The sequence below is a fragment of the Myodes glareolus genome, chromosome 27 (assembly GCF_982192425.1).
Source record: "Myodes glareolus chromosome 27, mMyoGla1.1, whole genome shotgun sequence".
In the NCBI taxonomy this organism is placed as follows: domain Eukaryota; kingdom Metazoa; phylum Chordata; class Mammalia; order Rodentia; family Cricetidae; genus Myodes; species Myodes glareolus.
In genome coordinates this window covers 1,570,640-1,596,122 of record NC_142052.1, presented here as the reverse complement: position 1 = coordinate 1,596,122, position 25,483 = coordinate 1,570,640, and the positions used below count along the sequence as shown (strand labels likewise).

The following is a 25,483-nucleotide window of genomic DNA, read 5'->3' as shown; positions in this document are numbered from 1 at the left end:
TCTTGTCATTAAAATTAGGTGCTGTTACAACTGAATTCGTAAGAGTCAATATAAAGTATTCAAGGCCGATCGAGCCAGGAAAAGTCCTTCTTCTCAAGTGTCTGAGGGCCCACGCCCTTTGAGTCAACAAGGTCCCCCTGGTACCGTGTTACTCGCTCTATGTCAAAGCAATGGACTCACACCCTAATGTAGAGAAACAGCAAGCGGCAATTGAGACCGTTGGTAGTAAATGCTGAGAAGAAGCTCCCGGATGAGCCTCAGATGATAACAGGGACTTTGCTAGGTTAATAGATGGTGGCTTGAACAATGCCAAGTGACAAGAAGATGGCAGACATGACAACTACAAAGCTGCTGGACAAGTTCTAACGTACACCCCACCACCGTCTTCAGCCAGCAGGGAAGCCAACTGAAGAAGCCCTGGAGTCAGTGGCCCTGGATGGCTTCTGAACTCAGGAGGAGACTAAGAACAAAGGCTCTGCTTGAAAGCCTGTTTAAGCATTGTTTCAAAACTTTCCCTTCCTTTCAGCAACCCCACACTACCCATTCGCTGGCCCTCATTCCACCACCAGAAACCCTGGACAAGGGAGTGCTGGAGACACCAGGAACAAACAAGAACTTAGCTGTGTCCTGAAAACGCAGGTGAGCATTTCCAACCTGAAAGGAAACCCCAGCTCTCCTTCTCTTCCTGGCTCTCACTGTGGAGGGAGATAACAGACGCCACAAAAGCTGACCTCTGAGCTTCACACATAAGCACTCACTTGTACATAAACACACCACACACACACCACAAATAATAAAACTTTTAAAAGAAAAATTTAAAGTGGAAACGTTAAATTATGTGAACGGGGCAAAAAAAAATCAGGAGAGAAGAATCTATCCTAAATATAGAATATCATATTTTAGTACTCCATCCCCAGAAAGAAGATTGGGAAAGAGTGGTCAAAGCAATTGCTTAGAAAGTAGAGTAAACACAGAATGGAAAAGAGGATATTAAAAAAAGGGAACTAGAGGACCTATCTAAAATTTAAAAAGAGATATTCCAGATAAAAGAAAGAAGGGAAAAGAGAGAAAAAGTAAATGAATGAGCAAAGACAGGAGAGGCAATAATCCTGAATGACAGAATTCAATAAGCATTTTTAAGGCTGAAGAAAACAAGTTTACAGGGAGAAGGGCCATTGTACTTCCAATATGGATAAAAAATGGAAATATAACGATGAACAGCATCAGAAATATTGAGACTTCTCAACTCAAAACAAACAAGCAGGGGGCTGGAGAGATGGCTCATAGGTTAAGAGCACTGGCTGCTCTTCCAGAGGTCCTGAGTTCAATTCCCAGCACCCACATGGTGGCTCACAACCATCTATAATGAGATCTGGTGCCCTCTTCTGGCCTGAAGGCATACATGCAGGCTGAACACTGTATACATAATAAATAAAAAATAAGATCTTAAAAAAAGCAGAAAAAAAAAGATTCTATATGGTTGCAAACAAACTTCTATTGCCTTCTAGCTCCCAACTTGACTACGGATGACCAAGAGCACTAATGTTCAATGTTTCAAATTCTGAGAAAGACATTTTCAATTCTGAATTCTATCATTATTTTATTTTTTGGAATTAAAATATAATTACATCATTTTCCTCTTCCTTCACCCCTGCACTGAACTTCTTCCCCTTGTCTCTCACAAATTCATGGATATGGCCCTTTTTTTTCAGCTGTTGCTACATGTATCCTAAATGAACAGATATGACAATTTGTTTATCCTGCGTAATGTCTGCGTAATGCAACATAAATTCAGGTCTGACCACAATTCTGAATTCTACACACATCAATTTATCATTCAAAGCCAAGAACTGTATCTGCATACAAATGAAGCACTGAACTTTTCTGTCTACTCTTTTCTGTAGGATGTTCTCTTCCAAACAGTGCTGGCAAAACGTGGAGGCGTAGGAAGTGCATCCAGAAAGAGAAAACTGCCAAACCAGAATAACTCACGCCATCATGGAGAGCAACAGAAACAGTAGAACCCAACCAAATCCTCTACTGGGATTCACCTCGAGGCTTGAACTGTTGAGAGCCCAATGGGCAGGAATGTGTTGAGAGAAGTACTTTGTAAAAACGAAAAAAAAAAAAATGAAATGGAAGCAAATGAAAGGAAAAGCAACCAACAACCCTAGGGGAAATAAAATCTTGAGGTGGAAAGGAAAAGAAACTAATGGTATTTACATAATGAACACCATACACCATTAACCTGGATCCAACCAAAGTTACAGAAGGACAATTGAATTGTCTTTGGTTACCATGTCCAACACTCAATGATGCCTAAACTAGAAATCCGAAGAATTTCAAGGTCATCATTTACTCTAAAGTACTGAAGGAAATTCTGACACAGTGAGCTCAAAGAGGAGCTCTATTGTGTCTGGGTGGATCAGAACCACACACAATGGAGAACACGGGCATCGACGACCCCCGAGTGAACAAAGACAGGCTTTTATTTTTCTAAGACATTAAGAGTCAGGTTTTCCTCTTTCATGTTGTAGAATCTTCTACATATACATTCCAGGAAGCATATTTTTCAACCATCAGTTTATGGAACATCTCTATCTTTAATAAATTATCTACTTCCAGTTAAGCTCACAATTTTATCAAAAGGAACTACTCAGTCATGCTGTGACCACCACCCTTCTTCGTAATTTTCCCCTTCAAGGCAATCCCATGCCGGCACCAATTGTTTCCCACTCTCCTTCCCTCTGCTGACATGCCTGGGGGGGTCCTCTGCTCTCCCGCACGCATATTCACTATGCCCTCTGCCCCAAGCGTTATGAAATCAATTACTTATTACGCCACTAAGTAATGTCATTTCCTCTCATCTCCTTGTCACTCCAGCCTTGAAAGCAATAGCTCATCCATCTTCCTTTCCTTGCAAGGTCTAAATTACTAGGTCTTAAAATCATCACCACCCAACGCTTGGTCTAATCAACCGGAACCAGAGGAAGGAGGAAAAGACATTTGTGTCAGTTCCTTGCATATGCTGGAATTATTTTCTACGGCAGGAACATGTCACAGTCCTTTCTGTGACCGTCAGCGGAGCGGATCACAGGACTGTACAGTGGGCTGGTGATGAGCCCCGACAACCTGGCGCTCTCACCATTATCCCAATGCCCCTTGTCGCAGCTCTGCTGGAGGCAGATTATCCAGCCCTCCAGGAAAAATCACCTCTTCTGCATGGATTACCGAGTACTGAGACAGTGTTTGGTTCAAAGAGCAAATGCCGGCTACTGCAGCACCGCGAACAATGCCAGTGAAGTCCCATGCCAGGAGGTTTTATTTTTCTACCTTTTCCTTGAGCAGTTAGTGCAGAAGTGTATCTTGATTCCTGTCCTTGTGTAGTTGTTTACTTCCAAACGAGCAAGAAACTCACTTTGTTGGCATGTTTAGCTGTAGTATTATTCTTTCTACAGATTGGACTGGCAAGGAGAAATAACCAGGTCCATTCTCCAACAGTTAATTGGGGCATTAAAAAAACCTATTGCTGAAGTTTGAATGCTTAAAAAATGACAACTCTTTTGAGTCTGTGCTGGTACCCAATTGTTCTATTTTTAAAATCATATGCAAATAAAAAAATTTAAAAGTCATTATTGGCCATATTTATTTAAAGATGTTGTGAACTTGCAGTTGGCCTCCATTGCACTTCTGTGCTTTCCAAAGCCCGTCCTTTTTGTGGGACAACAATAGGATCCAATCATCCATAAATAAAAATAAAATGCATTTTATCTGGAGAGTGGCCTAGCGCAAAGCGACCTATTATTTTTACCTGGTGTATGAAGCCGCACATAGAGGCACTGTAAAACACGTCTGTGACATCTCCAACCTAACTCACGCCTCCATGAGAGATTGGTACATCTCATGAATTAAACATAAGCCCTGATTTATGTTCAGTTATCCCTCATATCAAAAACTACAGTAGCAGAGCTGTGTCACTGCGAATTCATTTAACGATATTGATGAGACAGCCTGCATCGAGATGCAGAGTGCCCACCAGTGCGTAGCGCGGTCCTATAAATCACTTCTGCTGAGTGGCTGAGCAATAAATAACAAGTCATTAATTCCCCGTAACTTATGCTAAGAAGCTCAAACTACGTATGTACCCGATTGTAAATAAGATCCTTGCTACCGTACTTGGAACAGGCAACATTTGGTTTTGAAACACTCTATAAGGACAAAATTTCATTGAGCTGAATTAATTCATTATGGATTTCCCTCGGCAAGTATACACTAATGCAGACTTTGATTAATGGGCCCACACAACTTCTTTTGAAGTAAAACACAAACCAGGTATAAAAATGCTGTGGAACTTTTTTGGAGTCCAACTTATGGATCCAACCAAAAAGTGAGATAATGGTGCCGCTGTAAAGCCCTTGAGAAGGCTAATGACACTTTTGTGAACAAGAAGCTGTTAAAAGGGGTTCCCAGGTCCAAGGAGATGTCCCCAGCTTGTTCCTTGAGCAGCTGAGGAGAGGGTGCCTGAACTGGCCCTATCCTATAGCCACACTGATGAATATCTTGCATATCACCATGGAACCCTCATCTGGCAATGGATGGAGATAGAGACAGAGACCCACATTGGAGCACTGGACTGAGCTCCCAAGGTCCTTATGAGGAGCAGAAGGAGGGAGAACATGAGCAAGAAAGTCAGGACAGCGAGGGGTGTGCCCACCCACTGAGACGGTGGGACTGATCTAATTGGGAGCTCACCAAGGCCAGCTGGACTGGGAGTGATGGAGCATGTGATCAAACCAGACCCTCTGAATGTGACTGTCAACGAGGGCTGATTGAGAAGCCAAGGACAATGGCGCTGGGCTTTGATTCTACTGCATGTACTGGCTTTCTGGGACCCTAGTCTGTTTGGATGCTCACCTTCCTAGAACTGGATGGAGGGGGGAGGACCTTGAACTTCCCACAGAGCAGGGAACCCTGACTGCTCTTTGGACTGGAGAGGGAGGGGGAGGGGCAATGAAGAGAGGGAGAGGGAAGTAGGAGGAGGGGAGGAGGTGAAAAATTTTAATAATAATAATAATAATAATAATAATAAAAATGAGACTGAGTATTTGAATAGTTTTGCCTGGTTGCAGTCACAGGATCTATAAAAAGTCAGCAACGGGTATCACATTTAAGTTGCTTTCTTTCATGACTAAGAGAACTGTTTCCTTCACATGACTTTCACGAACTCCCCTTCCGAGTCAGGCATCTTCTACCCAGCAGTCCCAAACCATCTTCATGTAGGGTCGCTTGGAAACAGAGACCCTTAACGTTGCCCAGGATGTCAACATCTGTCCCTGTGGGCTCTTTTGACCTTGCCTAGGTCCCATGCCACTTATCCCTGTTTTTTGACTCAGCCCCCTGCTTTTGTCTTCCCAGAGAACCAATGGACAAGCAGAGCAGAACCAACCTAACTGACCACAGTTACTGCTCAGAAGCAGAACTCCAAAGCTCTGCCTCAGGAAGGTCGGGGAGAGGACATGAGGGGACCAGGCCTTGACTGCAGGCTGCAGATGGCTGCTACCTGATTCCCTGGGCCATGCCGTGTTTGCATACATATGACAATGGCCAATCTTTTTCTTTCTACTTGCTGTATTAGGATTTGCCCTGTTTCAATCAATACGTAGTCAAGAAACTACCAATGAGCTCTCTTCAGCCAGCTGTGTATCTGATCCCTTCTATGGAGCCTGAATACAAAGGTCCTACACACAGTGGTGTTTGAACTATGTTGACTTCAAGCTTATATCTAATTCCTACTTACTACCACCTTGGCCCTCGTTTACTGTTATTGCTGTCTAATTCCCACTAATCTAATCTCAATGTTTCAAATTACTTCCTCTCACAATTGCTCAGTTTTATTTCCTATCCTCTCTAGGAATCCCCACGGACCCTTTGAATTTTGTGTAATTCCTCATTCATACCGTGTAACAAACATCTCTCCGTTTAACATCACCTGAGAAATTAATTAACATGTTTTTTTCCTCTGCTTTGGGTCAGTGATGAATACATGAATGTACATGACAGAGGTTTTCCTGGAACGCCATTGGAAATGTTTTCTACACGCAGGGCATAGTTTCTCTTGTGATCCTCAGGCAATCTTTTGTTAGCTAGTAATACCAACAATCTTGTCAGTTTGAAGGCTTGCAATAAATTGAATGAGAACTGAGGAAAATACATCCAGGAATAGAGTTTATGCAATTCACCATGATTTTTTTCTTAACTAAATTTTGAAGAAGAAAAGGCTAAATAAAAGCAACCGTGCCTTCCTTCAGATGGGAAGATAAGCAGAGTGAGTCAACCAACTGGGAGAACATTTCTGTGTCTCCTTACTTGGAGGGAAGGATACTTAGCTATTTTTAAAGTAAGTATGGTTATGTGTGATTGTGCTTCATTAATGGGATATTTTATACAAGCCAATTTTCTAGATGAGTCCAGAAAAACCAAAGGTTTATGGTGTAGGAGGTCATTCTATCTGTGTGTTGCTTTTAGTGGTTAATGAATAAAGAACTGCTTTGAGCCTATGGCAGGGAAGAACAGAACTAGGCAGGGAAAGCTAGGCTGTATGCTGGGAGAAAGAAGGGCGGAGCCAGAGGGAAGCCATGGAGCCTCTGCCAGAGTCAGGCATGTTGAAACTTTGCCAGTAAGCCACTGCCACGTGGCAATACACAGATTAATAAAAATGGGTTAAATTCATATATAAGAGTTAGCCAATAAGAAGCTAGAGCTACTGGGCCAAGCAGTGATTTCATTTATACAGTTTCTGTGTGATTATTTCGGAGCTGAGCGGGCCGGGAACCAACAAGCGGCTCACCTCTCTCCAACAGGTTTACCCCATGGGCACAGAAAGAAATCTCAAACATAGTGTACAAGTGATGCCATTAACAGGAAGAGGCAGTGACTTCAATCTGAACTTGTTGCAGAACACCCAGAATTATAAGGTCACTGAAGAGCTAAAATAGCTAAGTGAAGTGCCACCATCTTAATGAGCTATCTGCTACCAGTCTGCGACGATGTGGCTTTTAGTTATTTCTAACAGTCTGTGACAATGTGGTTCTTTAGTTATTTCTAACAGTCTGTGACAATGTGGTTCTTTAGTTATTTCTAACAGTCTGTGACAATGTGGTTCTTTAGTTATTGCTAACAGTCTGTGACAATGTGGTTCTTTAGTTATTTCTGTTCTGCTTGCCGCCTTGAAATAGTGAGAACCTGCGGAAGAGAGGTGAGTGTCATGGCAGGTGGTGAGCAGGAAAGAGGCCTGGGCTATACTGCAGATGGTTGCCATGGAGTTCATGGTGTGCTCTCCTCTCTAGAACCCGGTTTCCCCAATTAGTGTAAGGTGAGCCATTCTGGATACCACATAAGCCCAACAACAGGACAGACCAACTTTGCTCTCATCAATACACGGACTTAACAATGGCCCGAAACCAGTCTTCCAAGTTATATGCCTCTATTTTGCACTCATAGCCAACCTTCAAGGTGATTCAGAGGCAATGGGATGCTCTACTGAATGAAGTCCACTGTGAATTTCCGGTTGTTCAGCTGTCATTGGAACAACTTTATATAATGAATATGTTTGCTGACAAAAGTGACCAAACTTACAGAAATGGAGGTGACTATTGTATTACAAAACAATCTCTTGAGTCATTTTGGCTATGAGTTTTCCTCCATTTTCATACATTTGAGAAATTCTCAGTTCTCAAGTGTGTAAGTGTATGCTAGCTAATACTTGGCCTTGTAAAATGTTACACACAATGACATAGTTTTATCCTTTCTAGAGAAATAAAATTGAACTTTACCTATGTGTTGTGGCTTCTAAGACAGGCAGTTGGGTGAAAGACTTTAGGGTGCATTTTCCCCATATTTAAAGTGGAGTCCTAAATTTGACTTGATGCATCAAGCAAAGAGTAAGATACCTATGAGATATTAAATATTTATCAGTACTGTGTATCTGTAACTACACCACTGTCAGCTCCTAGGCTTTGATTTTTATGATTCACAACACTACTTTTTTTAAATGCTATTATTGGCTATTATGACAATCTTATTGTGAAAATTAAAATATGAATTGAGCAAAACAGGCTGTGAAAAGTCAATCCTGAGACCTGGCCGAGGTGTGCCAGACTGCTAAGATGATGCTCTGCAAGTTAGGTGTTTATACTCAGACATTGAAAATGGAGCAAAGTGGGCTGTGGAAAGTCAGTCCTGAGAACTGGCAGAGGTGCACCAAAGAGCTAAAAAGAAAAAATACTCTATAATTCAGATATTCCCACTCAGATATTGACAATGGCACATCCTGCAAATGTGTTACTTTGGGCATCTCCATGGAAAGCATTTTAAATTCCTTCTGGTCTTTTGCTTTTGTTCTCTGAGAAGTCTTGCTAGTTTACTTCTGGAGCTTGGGTGCGAGCTATCAGCTCAGCAACTCCTCAGACACACTAATCATCCAAGGTCAGGTCTGTTCTCCCCCACCCCACTGCTATACTTGAAGCTTCCGGAGTTTAGGTGTGAGCTATCAGCTCAGCAACTCCTCACACACACTAATCATCCAAGGTCAGGTCTATTCTCCCCAGCCCCACCACTGTACTAGAAAGTTCTCTATGAATGGGCACAAAATGACAAAAACAAATTTCAAAGGTAGTTGATATCTAAACCCTCTGATCAACTCGTTCATAAAGCACTTACACGTTCAGTTCCAGAAGTATTAAGTTAAACTGTTAAGTGGGTCTTGAAATGAGTAAAAATTTACTTGAGAGTATTCCAGAAATTTCATTCTCTCAATGTAGGCTCGGCAGAAAGGTAGTAGCTTTAAGGTTCCTTACATTTAAAAAGAAGCAAATAAATATAAATCATCAATTTGCATAAAAATGCAAAAAGTTCAATATACAGAAATCTAGCTCTGTAGCTACCAAAGTTTCTTCCCTTCTCTCCTGGCTATTCGCAGGGCCGTGTGACCTCCGCTTCCTGGAGACTCTGCACTAGCTCTGGCTTGAGGGGATAACCTAGCTAAAACCTGGTTCTCTTTGTTATGGTGATTCCACTTGTATTCAAGGTTTTAGCAGTGGGCAGATAGCCTGGCTCCCCAGATTACCCTGCCCAAGGCACCAGGAAGGCTTTAATCTTCCTCCTGCTCCTGGATGGGAGGAGGCCTTGCATTTTCGATACTTCTTGCCCACTGATATAAATACCTGTCTTGAGTTTAATAAAGTTGCCATTTACTCTTGTAGATGAGCCAGGTCTCTTTTGTCTGTGTCTCTTTTTCAACCCTCAGGACAATCGTCCCTTCTCGTGGGCCCAAGTTCAGGAAGCGCGCAGCCTGGGTCGGGCGTGGGTATCCATTTGGAAGTGCTGACTCTTACATAGCTCCAGAAAGAAAATGTCATGCTTTAACAGTGGATGTCAGTAGCTATCTTTCTCTGGACACACACACACACACACTTAAGGACCCCTCGTTTTAACCACAGCTATACCGTTTTGCAAAGGTTCACAGATAACTAGCTCAGGACCTCCGGGATGCTGAGCAAATAACAGGCTTAATTAAGGGCCTCCGGAATTCAGGGCCTCTGGAATGCTGAGCGAAGATACCTGAGAATTAGAGCAAGGACAGTCTTATCTGGCTGCAAGACAGGGATTTATGGACTGGCCATAGAAACAAAGAGAGAGGATTGCGAGGCCTGAGTCACGTATAAAGCGGGGCTCTCACGAGTCAGGGGCTGTGCAATCAGACATCTGGTCACCAGCCAGGAAAGGGGGGCAGGATAGGAGGAACAGTTAACCGTTGAGTAGTTCCCCCCATTGTTATTTAGGTTAAAAATTTACCACCCTGCATCTTGCTTCTGTAAACCTCGCTTTTTGCTCTCCTATAAGAACCCCTCACCCCCAACCTGCAGGCGCGCAAGTCCTCCGAGAGACTTGGTCGCCCCAGGTACCTGGTATCCAATAAACCTCTTAACCTCTTGCTGCTTGCATCCGGCTGCATGTTTTCGACTGATCTTTGGGCACGAGGTCTCTCCCGAGGGAAGATGCCCACAGGAGTCTTTCAACACACACACAATTTCAAAGGGTTTTTTTTTTTTTTTTAGCAACGATGGACTAAAGACCTTACACTGAACTTATTTTAGCTAATATTACCCCTGACTACATGGCAGCTGCCAATGAAGCCAACATTCTCTGTTCCGTGGTTTTTAAGGAGCTGAGAATGGAGCTTGGGTAACACACTGTCTTCCTGGAGACTCAAACCCTCATCACTTGGAGATCTCTGTTGGTGCAGTAACCGAGACCATCACTGTGTGAGCTCAGATTATTCTCCTGGCTTGTATTTCTCTATTCTAAACCCTCTGGTTTCTTTTCATATTGACACCTTTGCTTATCCTACTTGTATTCACGGCAAGTTCCCATTTGACTCCCAAGGAAACCTAAGGGCACTGATGCACTGTGGATTTGTGCCTCGGGGAGACTGATGGACCAGCGAGCTGAGAGTAAGGGCAGCCAGATAACCAAGGATGCGATTTTTCTTCTTGTAGGAATATTACACTTTGAATTCAGCAAAAACAGAGATGAAAATAGAAACCACTACTGCACAGATAATAAAGTTTAGTGTAAATATTCTTGTAAATAGAAGAAAATGGTTGGCATTAACTATGTTCCTATTTATTTGTATGATAACTATAGAGCTCTAGAATACAGCTGTAGGTTTTCTTTTCTGACATTAAGAATTTACTTTGAAGCCAGGTGTAGTGGCACATGCCTTTAATCCCACCACTGAGGAGGTAGAGGCAGGAGGGTCTCTGTGAGTTCAAGACCAGCCTGGTCTACAAAGTGAGTTCAAGGATGGCCAGGGTTGTTACACCCAGAAACCCTGTCTCAAGAAAAAAGAAAAAGAAAAGAAAAGAAAGAATTTACTTTGACAGATGAGACAAAATAGAATGTGGAAGGAAAGAAAGATGAAAATAATGCTGTCATATAAAGTATTAATAACTGAGTGATAATTTTGAAGGTTTTAACAAGAGCTTACAATCACTTGGGAATGAGCTATTCAGGAAGTCAACATTTTTATGATATAATAAAGCCAAACCCCATTTACCAATGGTTTTATATTTTATTATATAAAAGGATATTTTATTAAACAATAAAGCAACAAACGTGTGTGTGTGTGTGTGTGTGTGTGTGTGTGAGAGAGAGAGAGAGAGAGAGAGAGAGAGAAAGAGAGAGAGAGAGAGAGAGATTAAGCATCTCATTCTACTGACCCATCAGGTAAAATGCTGTCAATTCCATGGGGCTTTGGAAACAGAATGTTTTCCTTCGGTTGAAAGCAAATGTTTTAACGTGTTTATTGAGATTCAATGAAGGAAGCAGACATTACGGAATGATAAACAAACATTACAGAACGATAAAAGTTGAAGCAATGACTGAAGCCTGAGAACAATAGTTAGGACACTGACTATGATCTCCGTGCACCTCAGCTAACGGTGCGATGCAGTTTTATACGTGTCTTAGCGCTCGTTTTATTAGAATTGATTCAGAGTTAACTTTAATATGAGACTAATAGAGTTTCAATGAGAAATATACAAAACATATTAGTTATGAGGTTGTCCATCATAAGATCACATGACAGTAACCCATCAGAGGCAAGCCCAGTGTCCGCAGAAGACAGGCTGATTAAATACAGCGCAGGACAGATATCTAATAGGATGCTATCTGGATGGCAATGTGGACGGATGTCTATTGGGAAAACATTCATAATGTAAATGTTTCTTTCCCTTAGAAAAGCTAGATTAGAAAATAAAGTGGATGGTAGAACTTCATATTCGTTAAGACTACCATTAAGCACACATCCACGTCTGGAGAAATGCACCCTGAGGCTCTATTCTGGTTTCTGAGACAGAAGAAACGCGTGAGTCTATATACATGAAGGGACTTACTAAGTGATATTTTAATATATCCAAGAATTGTTTTCATAATCAGAAAAATACTTGGAATGTTTCTGTTTTATTTTATTTAAATAACATTTTTTTCATTTATTTTACACACCAACCATGAAGTTTCCCCACCCTCTCTTCCAACTCTCCCCCATCCTTTCTGTCCCCCCTGCTTTCCATCCATACCTCCCTCCCCTTCCACTCTTCCTCTGACCCCATTCAGAAAGGGGTATTTAACTGCACAGCAATTTGGGTCTACGGCATAAAGAAGAGAGATCTGCACTTTCAAAGCCATAATCATACGAAAGAAATCTGAATTATTTTCCTGTGGCTGATGACATCATGTAGTTGTTTCCAAGAGATGTGAACCTGCCTTCATTCCTAACACACAGGAGCTAAACAGAAACTAATACTGACTTTTTCTTTTTAGAAACATTGACATGTAAATAACGCAGATTCAACTGTCTACCTACAAAATTTATGCAGTATGAAAATTTCTGTCTATCTGTATCAACATATTTTAACTTTTTTTCAGTGTATATGGCATATATAATAGATAAGAAAGTATAAATATTTATTTCAATGCTTTAGACTACATTTAAGATCCCTTACATTATACTGAAAACAGCCTGGCATTGGCATAAAAACAGACAGGAGGACCAATGGAACTGAACTGAGGACCCAGATATTAATCCACACACCTTCGAACACCTGATTTTTGACAAAGAAGCAAAAAATATAAAATGGAAAAAAGAAAGCATATTCAACAAATGGTGATGGCATAACTGGACATCAACATGTAGAAGAATGAAAATAGACCCATATCTATCACCATGCACAAAACTCAAGTTCAAATGGATCAAAGACCTCAACATAAAGCCAGCCTCACTGAACCTCATAGAAGAGAAAGTGGGAAGTATACTTGAATGCATTGGCACAGGAGACCACTTCCTAAATATAACCACAGCAGCATAGACACTGAGAGAAACAATAAAATGACAGCCTACAGAATGGGAAAAGATCTTCACTAACCCCCCATCAGTCAGAGGTCTGATCTCAAATATACAAAGAACTCAAGAAATTGGTCATCATAAGAACAAACAATCCAATAAAAAATGGAGTACAGATCTAAACAGAGAACTCTCAACAGAGGAATCTAAAATGGCTGAAAGACACTAAGAAAATGTTCAACATCCTTAGTCATCAGAGAAATGCAAATAAAAACAACTCTGAGATTCCATCTTACACCTGTAAGAATGACCAAGATAAAAAACATTGATGACAACTTATGCTGGAGAGATTGTGGGGTATAGGGAAAACTCTTGCACTGATGGTGGGTATGCAAGCTGGTACAACCCCTTTGGATGTCAGTGTGGAGGTTTCTCAGAAAATTAGGAAACAACCTTCCTCAGGACCCAGTAATACCACTTTTGGGTATATATCCAAAGGATGCTCAATTGTGCCACAAGGACATGTGCTCAACTATATTAATAGCAGCTTTGTTTGTCATAGCCAGAACCTGGAAACAACCTAAATGCCCCTCGACTGAAGAATGGATAAGGAAAGTGTGGTACATTTACACAATGGAGTACTACACAGTAGAAAAAATACCAATATCTTGAATTTTGCAGGCAAATGGATAGAGCTAGAAAACATCATTTTGAGTGAGGTAACCCAGATACAGAAAGACAACTGTTACATATACTCACTCATAGGTGGTTTTTAAACATAAAGCAAAGAAAACCAGCCCACAAATCACAATCCCAGAGAACCTAGACAACAATGAGGACCCTAAGAGAGACTTACATGGATCTAATCTACATGGGATGTAGAAAAAGACAAGATCTCCTGAGTAAATTGGGAGCATGGGGACCTTGGAGGAGGGTTGAAGGGGAGGGGAGAAACTGGGAGGGGAGAAACAGGGAGGGGAGCAGAGAAAAATGTAGAGCTCAATAAAATAATAATAAAAAGAATATATATATATATACACACACATATATATGTGAATATATGTGTATATAACAACAATTAATGAAGAAAAGAATCCATGAATTTGAAAGAGGGTAAGGAAGGGTATATATGGGGGGGGAGTTGGAGGGAGGAAAGGGAAAGGGGTAAATGGTGCAATTATATTATAATTTCAAAATATGAAAGAATAAATTTTTTGAAAAGAAGTTTCAAATAAAAAAGATCCCTTATATTGATTTTAATTTCTTTATCAAAGCATGAAATATTAGTAGCATTTCATTTCTAAACCAGAAAAAAATAATGTCATCATAAAAAATTTTTAAAGATTAGATGTTTTTGCCTAAGGTGATTGTAGGTGCAGTTTTTTTGGTGTGTGTGTGTGTGTGTGTGTGTGTGTGTGTTTTCCTTCATACACACAAAATCCTTTCATGCCAAATCCTGGCTTAAATGTTTTTTTTTGTTTGTTTCCAGTTTAAACTTTATTCCCATAGTTAGTCTTCTACAATCTTTAACCTTCCAAAAATGTCAAATATTAACACTTTTTCAGTTTTCCTTTTTGAGGAGCCAGACAGATTCCGTGTGACCCGGATGTGGGTGTGGTTATGCTCTGGAGACTCCCATGAGCCTTCTTCTCATGACTGGTAAAGAAAGGTAACCGTTTCCTCTAAGCACCCGTTCATAATGTTGAGTTGGTGGAATGGTATTAAGATTTGTGGTGGACACACGCAAGCTATCCATGTTGATTCTAAGTGAAATTCATTATTCTGGTTGGCAAAGAAGTCTTAATAATAAGGCAGTCAATATGTTAGCCAGAACTGGACTGACAGGCAAACCACTTACCTAACAAAACACAAGTATTTTTCAGCTTGAAAGCAAACATGAAAGGAAAGTATGTTCTACCCAACATTTTAATTTAAGAATTATTAGAAATTAAAGCATCTTGTTTCTTCGTTGAGAAAACTGACACATAAATATATATATAAAAGAAACAGAACAAATTTTGGACGATGCTAATGCTGCTTAATAGAGTATGTTTTCCATGCAGACTCGTCTGAGATTTTGTTACCTGGTAAGCTCACCTTGCCCTTACCATGCCAAATCACAACAGCAGATGCGAGAATAATTAAAAACCTATCACTCTGGACTCCTCCCTCACAGCGCAGACGAGGAAATGAAGGAGTTTATGGGTGCCCTTGCCACACGTTAACCATGTCTTCGGGGTTGACGTCGGGCTTTAATGTGTATCCTTGTACTTCTCCTTCCGCGGGAAGCCCGTCTCGGGGGATCACTTGCAGAAAATAGGACATTGAGTCCATAATTAAAGTAATCTCGTTCTAGGCAGATGCTACGTTATCACATATTACAAAAGGCATCTTGAGGGTTATAAAATGTGCGGCAAATAGGTTTGGAGATGAGAAACAGCAATTTTTCATCTAATTTTGATCCATAGACATGTAAGTACTGACTTGCTACTTTTTGGGTTTGAGCCAAATCAGAATGATGGTGGTGAGATGAGCCAGGCAGTCGCCAAAATGAGAGTATATTCCGGCTTTTATCCTCAGAGTGAGAAAAGCGCTTTTGTAACCGTCTCTGCACTTAGCAAATAAGGGTGCCATCTCCAATCTGAGCTTTAATGCCTGCAGGCGGATTTGGAAGGGCTTATGTGGCTTAGCTTTAGAGACACTTCCAACATACTATTTTAACTAAATAGGGGTCTGGCGAAGGGACAGCCATTTTAGCTACCTTGCAGCCATAGTCTATGTTTTAATTAGAAGCATTTTCACTGTCTGTCTTTCCTACAGAACTCAGAATATTGCTCTTTAAAACATACAGCTCAGATAATGAGAGCATTCTTCATAATCCCATCCACAAACACGAAGGGGAAGGGTACCCCCTTACACTGGACTCCAGCTAGGACCTTCCGGCGTCAGTGACTAAAAGCTATGTTAGTGCTGTAAGGTGTTTTTGTTTGATGTTTATTTCATAAACAAAAGAATTTTAAGCATAGACTGACTTAATTGTTTGAGTTAAAAATTGTGTTTTGCATGTATAGTTTCTCAAAATTTTAAAGAATAAATCCCAAATAAAGCAAAAAGCAATAATAGCAATCCTTTCCGTGGACTTGAACCATCCGATTATTTATTTATTTATTATTTAAATAACCTTTATTTAGCATTGAAAAGTGGGAGTTCAATCAGTTTACTAAACAATACAGTCATGTACTAGAATGTTCAAATATCAGAATTAATACTTAGAATAATTTATGTAATGTCCCTGGAATTGCTAGAGAAAAACTATAGATCAGAAAATTTGAACTGCTGAGAGATTATTATCAAATGCCCAAGTCGATATTTCCCCAAACAATTAACATATTACAAAGCCTGCTGCTACCAGCGCACGCCTGGAGGGAAAACCAAGATATTCTAATTCTTTGGCATATACCATGCATTCACATACCCATTCAATGAATATTTGTTAATCCCCAATTAATACTATATTGGATTGATAAACTAGATTAAATTTACTTATTGGCATAGTGTGATGTCTTGATGTATTCAAGCAAGTGAATCAATCATTGCTTATAGCCTATGGTGAAACACTGGAAATTCAGTTATTCTGAAATGTTTTAATATTATAATTGTTGGCGTTTCTCCATTTTGCTGTACAATAGATCACAAACTCCCTTTCATCTGAAATTTTGGGTCATTTGACCAAACCTTCTCTCCTCTACACGCCCAAGCCCACCTCCATCCTCTGATAACGATTCTGACACACTCAGCAATTCAGAGTCCAACGTCGTAAAGAATCTACGTGTAAGTGGGAGCGTGTGCCGTTTGTGTCTGAGCCTGCCTTACTGCCATGAGTATGTGTTCCTCCATGGCCACCATGTTACAAACAACAGACTGCCCCCGTAAGAATGAAGAGCATTCCAATGTGCATGGAGATCACGTGGCCTTTACCTGTTGGTGGATATCAGTTATTTCCACATCTTACATATTATGAAGACTGTATAATCAACGCGAGGGTGCAAACACTCCTTTAGCGTATCCATTTTATTACCTGTGAATGTGCAACCACAAGCAGACTGCTTGGGCATATGGTAGCTCTACTCAAATTGTTTTTAGGACTCTCCAAAAGATATTCCCTTTGTCTGTGTCTTCTCCAACACTTTTTCTTCTTCATCTTTTCAACAAGCATGTTTTAAAGAATTTAATAATGCTATTTGTGATTTAAATGTTGGGAATATGCACTCAGTATTCGGCCATATAAAAGGTATTTTCCAGTTTTAAATGTTTGCTTCAGCTCTGTTTACACGGAAACTATCTTGTTCTTAAGAAGTTAATACATTTTTACACTTTTCTGGTTAATGTAGCAAAACTTAATTGATTTTGTAAGGCTCTTGCCTGGTAGCCTTCTTTTAGCTCTCTTTTTGTAGCTTGTGCTTAGGATTGACTTTCAGAAGCATACTGCTACAATTTTGAAATGATATTCTGAAAGTTAATTTCAAATGTAAATTTTCACCTGTTTGTGGTCATTGTAGTCCCTGGTGGACTTAGACTTGTTTAAGGGTCTGCTACATTTTATACTTCCATAATTTTTAAATGATGTAAAAATTAAATTCCTAATCTTCTTCTTCCTTTGAAAGTTCTAACTTCATATCCACTTTTAACTTTATATCTTTAAGGCTATAATCTTTCAAGTTAATTTGAAGGTATTTAATAATATATTTTCTCCCGTCTTTGAACTCAAACACGATATTGCATTGTAGTTTGATTATCCATTGGTTTAAAATTAAAGCAAATGGATATGGAATAACCCTTTTGGACTGTGAAGATGTTTCATTCTGATTGGTTTAATCAAAAAGCTGAATGGCCAATTGCTAGGCAGGATTTCCAGGCACAGAGGATGCTGGGTAGAAGACAGGCAGAGTTGCCAGCCTGACTCAGGGGAACAGACATGTGGGAGGGCAGGTAAAAGCCATGAGCCTTCTGACAACACAGATGGAAAGATATGGGCTGATATAAGTTATAAGAGCGAGCGAGCTAGCTAGCCTAAGCGATTGGCTGAGCTTTCATAACTAATAATAACTCTCCATCTCGGTATCAGGGAGCAGATGGTCCGGATAAAAAAACGTCCAACTACATCAATTAAAGTAATTGTCAGTGAGTATTTCCTCAAGTACTTCCACATTTGATTCTTAAAATTCTGGACGTGCCCCAAATGGCCTTGCTCCTCACGAGTGCCCCATGCCTTGAGGTCTTCCATTTCCACCTTTTTTTTTTCCCCCTGGATTTATCTTTTTACTAAAGCGAGTTCTTTAAGGATCTTGCTTCAAAATGGTTTGTATAGTAAAAATCTTTAAACTATAGCTTTGAAATCTACTTTGCTTTCACATTTGCTACACTTCAGGCACAGAACCCCAGGGTAATGGTTGTTTTTCGTTATGATTTTGAAGATAGTTTTTCTTTGTCTTTAGATGAGAAGATTATGGTCCTGCTAAGTTTTAGGTGACACACCTTTTCTCTAGGTGGCTTGGATATTTTTGGTTGTAGTATTCTGAAGGCTAATTATCAGTTGTATCACTGCTAATTTACTTTATCTTGTTAGAAAAGATGCTTACCTTTTCCTCAGTCCTTAAAATTCTCCTCCACTATCTCCTTAAGGTTGCTCAATCTTATTCCTTGTTTTATCTCCTTCTAACATTATAAATTAACTAGATGTTAATTCTTAACATGGAGTTTTATATCAAGCAATTGATATAAAACCACTGTCTGTTTTACTCAGGAGTTAAGAACTGGCTGCTCTTCCAGAAGACCCAGGTTTGATTCTGTAACTCCAGCTCCTGGGGATCTGCCATCCTCTTCTGGCCGCTCAGACATACATGGCAGATAAAATACCCTTATGCATAAAAGAAAAAAGAAAACAACCCTGAAGTAAGCAACTCAAAGGAGAAGGGGCTTAATTTTGGTTCACAGCTGAAGGTATAACGTATTGCGGCAGGAAAGTCAGTGCAGGAATTTGGAGCATTTGACCACTGCACATCTGCGGTCAGGAGGAAAAGAGCAGTGGATGTTGGTGTTTAGCTAACTTTCTCCTTTTTATGCAGACCAGGGAATGTGGAGGGCCGGACCACATTCTCCATTGCTTCTAGGAACAAAGGTAGAGATTGACCTCTGTGACCCCAAGGTGATGTAACACACGCCTTTAATCCCAGCGCACGTGCTTGGTAACTCTCTACCGCTGCGTCCCTGCCTACTCCCGAGGCATTATCTGGGATAATGGGCAGTGAACCAATCCAAGAGTGACACGTCAGAAGCGAGGACTGTTTCCTTTATAAGGGTTGGGTTCCATCTTATCTGGGTCTCCGCCACGTGGCTTATGCTCTAGCTCCCAAGAGACATAAAGCTTTTCTGCAGAAGGATCCTATGTGTCCCGCGTGGTTCTTGCTGGCGAGAAGGTAGCGCGGGACAAGGGAACGGCATCACCCACTCTCAGGGTGGGCTTCTCCACCTCGTTGAGATAATTCCTGCCATGCAGGGCCAGAAGTTTGCCTCCTAGGTGTTAGTAGATCCTGTCAGGCAGGTAGCATTCACCACCAGAGCAACTCTTCACACGTTGAGGGGTTAGTAATATAAGTAACTTATCTTAACGACTCCAGGCAGATAGCAACCTTTTCTCTCTGTGTTTCCAGAAAATGGATACTTCATATAGCGCACCTACTTTCAGTTGCCCCTCCTTTCTTGCCTTCTACTGTTTTTAAAGGGGCTCTAACAGTTCTGTCTACACAGGTAAGAAACAAAACTTAGGGCCTAAGTCTGGGTTTAAATATCTGTAGGACATGACAACTTCGGCTCTGCCTCTTCAGCCAGCCTAGCCATTTCTCCTTTCTCCTCGAGTCTGGTGGGGTCTCCTTCTCACAGATCTCAACGTTTATGGCCTTAGCTCCCATTTCTATATGATTTTAGCAGGGAAACACCTGCTGGATCAGCTTAATCTTCCCTGATGTCAGAACCCTCTTCAAACACAGCTGTAATCTGTTGTGAGTTGAGCACGGCAACACATTCCTCTAGGCTTTCTTCATGCCATCCCAAGCATCTCCCAGGTACTATGTTGTCTTCATGAATCCCATTCCCAATGTGCCATAGGAGAGTAGTTTAAGATAGTAGGTAAAAGGTCAAAATTCCAGTCAAATTTATTATTGAATCCTTTTAGGAACTCCTGGCATAGAATGCATGGCAGGTACATGCCAGTACACGCCAGCACACGAAAGGTGGAGTTTACTGTTAATACAACACTACTGCTCTCAACACCACCACCATCATCAAGCGACATGTTAGACCCTATTATTGCTCTTATATTCAATGATTACCCTCCAGATGAGATCGTTTAAATAATAGGCACACGAGAGTAAGCTTCCACGTGTAAGAACACCGAGTAAGAACAGACTGTGCTAAGCACCTATCATACTTTGAAATATATGGTTACTTTCTAGAAATGTCAAAGTAATGCCAGAGGAGAATATGGTTCAGCAGATTTTCTAAACCTGTCACACACAAGGGAACTTTCTGGAAGGGACAAAATGGCGTGTATCTGTGCTACTCAGCTGCAGCGACCACAGCTACTGGTCACAGGCCATGAGTGAGAACTTGAAATGTAGCTGGCAGTGCTGAGAAACCACATTTCAAATTTTATTTAATTTTAGTTAATCTAATTCAAACAGTTGTACACGGCTTGCAGTTACCGTGCTACCAAGTACAATTCCAAACAAGTCTTAGAATATATGTATGTGCACACGGCTGCACATACACTTACTAGTATATCGGTACCTAGGTAAGTTATATAGGGCAAAACTAGCTGTTTCAATTTTTATGGGAAAGGATTAAGAATTTTATTTGCCATTTGCACCCATGATTTAATATTCTGATTTTGAACTAGAAGTAAAGTTCAAAAAATAACTCCGGTGATTTCCTCTATTACCCAAGTGTACAGACATTGGCAAACCATCGGGCGTCCGCTGCCAAGGGAAAAATTTATTTACCTGTTTCTCCAAAGTCACTGCCATTGCTAATTTCAAATGTGTTAAACTTTGGGATGAAAATTCACTAGGGGCTTCTAAAGCTGGATAAATAAACTCTAAAGATAGAGAAATAACTTAAACCTCCCCACAAATATCACGCAAGGTTGGATTCAGAGGCATTTCTCAGGGTAGCACAAGAAGCTGGTAGACATTGATTGTCTGCTTTCACAGACATTCCATGAGGTTCCAAGTCAGATGTGCCAGGTTCCGCTGTCCCACCTCAGCCACAAGGTCCGGCAGAGAAGGGCAGCTCTGCCTCCAAACCCCAGGCCCTTCTAGACACTCTCGACATCCTCACCCTATAAAGAGAAGCCATGCAAAGGGAAGACCGCACTTTGCCACAGACTTTCCCCAACTGTCTGGAAAGCAAGTAAGTATCTCCAGGAAGGAGCAAAGTCTCTAGCATAGCTGTTTATCCTGCGGTGGAATTCTGCTACAGAATATCCATCTCCCACACTGAGAGGCATCCCTACACCTCTGGCGGTCTTATGACTGATACAAAGATGGGGGTCCTGAGGAGATCCTAGGAGATTAGCCTAAAAGAATCAAGGAGCCTTACCTTGTGGAAACAAATGAATGGAGAAAAGAAACACGAAGACAGCTGTTTTCGCTTTCCAGTATTGGCAAAACTTTTAAAATATGTCACACTATTAATATGACAATTGATTTCTTCAACCCTTCTTGGAATTTGATGTATATATTGTATCTCAACCACATTCCACTCAATTAAAAATTAAATCCACAAGAAGCGCCCTGACCTCATTTGCCAAGGTGCTGATCTCTGAGAGCACACGCTAGACTGTCACCTTGTGCAGCCTAATTGGCTGTGTGACTCTGATAAAAAGCAAGGGCCGGCGGGAGGTGCGAACCACAGCCAGGCTCCCCACCTTTCCCTCTACAGATGAATAATATACGTTTTTATCCTGTCATTCACAGGTACATTTCTAAGCAGCATGAAAATAATTGTCTCAAATTGGAGGATGTGTATAAAAAAAGAAAATCAGACCGTCAGGGGGGAAAAAGAGAATTGAGATTTACAGATGAAATTCCTTATTCAGAAAACAGTGTAGCTAGTTGACCTCACAGTAGGGATACATCATTTCAGACTTACGGAAGAGATAATGTATTCCCTGCAGCAAACTGCATGTAGTCTTGAGGTCCAGGCAGAATCTGTATGTATCAACTGCTGACACCCTCATTGGCGGCACAAATGAACTCCCAGCAGACAGGGATGTAGGGTCACTGCCTTATTTCAGGTGTTTAAGTAACAAAGCGGATATTAGTGTGGGATTTCCTTTTGATGGATAGAAATAAATGGACATCCAACTACCATTTTTCTCATGGGATTCTCCAGGCAGGCTGGAATGGCTTCCATCAAAAGTTAAAAGCATCCGGGCTACAGTCAAGGCAGTGTTCCAGAACTCTGTATCAGTTCCACCTCAAGCCTGACAGGCATTCAGAAACTGCTAGTGTCTTCAACTCTTCAAATGATCTTTGCGCTTGTTGTTTAGAGTTCTTTGAAAGCAACCACCCTAGAAGTTATTTCCTTGGGAGTATCAAGTATGGTCCCTCCCAGGTCCCTCTTTGCTGATCCAAGTTTATCTTAGATAGAAAATATCTCAGTTCATTTTGTTTTCAGTTTTTGTGCCTCTTGGTATCTGGCTGAGCTGGGAAACTGTGCTGCTGGTCTGGGTGTCTGGATGACATGGGTAACTGTGCATATTTCCAACCGTGGGCCACACCTGCAGACACGTGGAAAAGGTTCCGATGCTGCACTGCAGATTCTATGTGACTTAAATGGTATGGGTATAATTATTCTCTTTAATAAAATAGAAAAGTGATCACCTTACATGTAAGAGCAGTGGAAAAAAAAATCACTTTTATCTCAGGCTGTTTTGCTCACAGTGACTTAAGACTCATTATCCAACATTTCTGTACTCCAATGTCCCCATCTATAAAGTGAGAGTAATTCTCTAAAGTGGGCTCCATTGTTGTGAGAATTACTAGATTAAATTAGATGAACGGCGTGCATAAGGTAAATTAAACATTGTTATTTCCCTGATGGCTTTTTCAATCATTTCTAAGGTTAAAAGGCTCGAAGGTTTCTTCTGTCTTCTTCTGTCCCTCCTTCGCTTTCCTGCTTTATCCTTGAATCCTTCCTTCCTGTCCCTACCTGTGCTCACCCTCACTCCTCTCTTACACACCCTTTTCTTCTTGAGGTTTATTAGTTTGAGATAAACAGGACAGCAATAAGACACAGATTGAGGAAACGAGACGACACCAGCTAGGCGGAGTCATCAATAGGTGACAAACAGCGATGCTAAGCTCATGGTCACCCCTGTCTGTGTGGATCACCACAGCTGATCCTTCAACCTCTCCCTCGTCCTCACCGTGCCTCACCTCTGTCTCCCACTCGACGATTTTTAAACAAGGAAGACTGTAAGCGCAGCCCGTGTGCTGCATTTGTAACTATCTGGCCCTTCAGACAGCCTATATTACTTACTGGAAAGGTACCCACAACACATTATAGAATTGCCTTGAATTTCAGCTCAAATGTATTGAATTCTTGGTGCAAAATTTTTAAAATGTTTCAAAGTGAGTGACTTGGTTTAAAACTATGAAAATTTCACCAGAGATTGGCTGTGCTGAGGTTAAAATTTTGCGTGTGCTATCAAGTCCATCAGCCTTACAAAGACCGTGCACACGCTAAGTTAGGTGCCAGTCACTGAATGTCTTCACAGCTAGCATTCCATGTGTTCTAAGACATTAGGTAATGCATTAAAAATCACAAAAGGAAGAAGAAAGCAGAATGGGAGCCTATGGCTTTAAATGCCTAAAGTTGTGGCTTTCATTTAAAGTATCTCCTATAGGTGTATGCGTTGAAGGCATGGTCCCCAGGAAAGTGGCATTCTGTGGGAAGGTTGTAGAAACTTTAGAAGGTAAAAGCTAGTGAAAGAAAGCAGGGTATTGGGGACATGACTTTGAAGGACATTCGTCATTCTCATATTCTCATTATTATCCCCAACTCCTTCAACAAACTGTATAATTTTCCATGCTGCCTGTTCCTGCTGCCATGGTGTTCTACCAAAGACAGAGCGAACATACTAGGGCTACAACCCCTGCAGCCAGGGGAAGCACATGAGGTGAGGTTTTCATACAGCTGCAACCCTGCACTATGTAACCCCCATCTTCAGCGACATCTTAACTTCTCACCATTCCCCTTCTTCTTCCTCCTACCTGCTCACTGACTTCTAGTCTATAAAGCATTGTTGTTAGCTGGAACTGAATAACTACGGAGTTTATAAATAAATATGCAAACCAAATCTTAGTTGAAATGCCAAGCAATGATGACACACGCCTTTAATCCCAGCACATGGGAGGCAGAGACGGGAGGATCTCAGTGAGCTCAAGGCCAGCCTGATCTACAAAGAGAGTGCTAGGACAGCCAGAGTTGCTACACAGAGAAATCCTGTCCTGAAAAACAAAAACAAAATCAAAAGAAAACAAAAAATAATTGGAAATTAACTACTTTACAAACTAGCATTGCCTCATTTTAATGCTGCAGTTAATGATTTTAATTGAAGTCTACCTGCAGACATAACAAGCACTCTATGTGAGTCCACTAAAGGCAGTATTTGCCCCCACACTAAAGGCAGTATTTGCCCCTCCACACTAAAGGTGGTATTTGCCCCACACACTAAAGACAGTATTTGCCCCTTGACACTAAAGGCAGTATTTGCCCCACACACTAAAGGCAGTATTTGCCCCCCATGTTTCCACATCCACATTAGGTACTCACATGAAATTCACACAGCCTGTGCCAGCTGGGGGAGCGATCCAGACAAAGCTGAGGTTGGTTGTCGGCAGGTGACTCACATGAGAGGCCACCACGCTGCACATAAACTGGTTACCAAACTGGTGGTCAGACATGATCCCTGCAAGACAGAAAGGGAGGGATGTTACAAAAAAAAAATGAAACAGTCCCCAAATTAGGTTTACTACCCACCCAAACCTAATGACATTTGGTGGATGCCTTCGATCCTCTGTAACAAAAGAGTTCTCTTAATTTTAACACAAGTAAGACTGACGAAAAACTCAACAATATGAAAACAACTTATTTAGAAAATAGACAAAATACTTGAAGAGATTCTGTACCAAAAAAAAAATACATGTGGCAATTAGCATACAAACATGCTCAACACTGCTGCAAACTGCAAACCAAAACAACAACATGGCATCTACTGGCATCAGAACAACCCAACGACATGGACAATACTGCCTGCTGGTGAGGATAAAAACTCTTCAGTTCCTTTAGAAGACAATTTTCTCGTAGAATTGAAAATACTATGACCATAACACATAGTGCTGGCTTTATTACCGCTCGCCCATGTGAAATGAAGCCTGCATTCACAGACATAAAAACAAATCTTTGAAGCAGTTTTGTTCATTTCTAACACTCAGAAGTGACTAGAAGTTATTCCAGGAG

At 41.0% G+C, this 25,483-nt stretch overlaps 1 protein-coding gene across 2 annotated transcripts in view; it reads right to left on the bottom strand.

Annotated features, from left to right (window-relative positions):
* Positions 1-25,483, bottom strand: part of Reln (reelin) — a 433,437-nt gene that overhangs the window by 273,971 nt on the left and 133,983 nt on the right. For both annotated transcript variants that reach the window (XM_087902405.1, XM_087902404.1), the window contains exon 3: positions 24,797-24,932. In XM_087902405.1, coding sequence (XP_087758531.1) covers positions 24,797-24,932 — 136 coding nt within the window. The remainder of the gene's footprint in view (positions 1-24,796; positions 24,933-25,483) is intronic.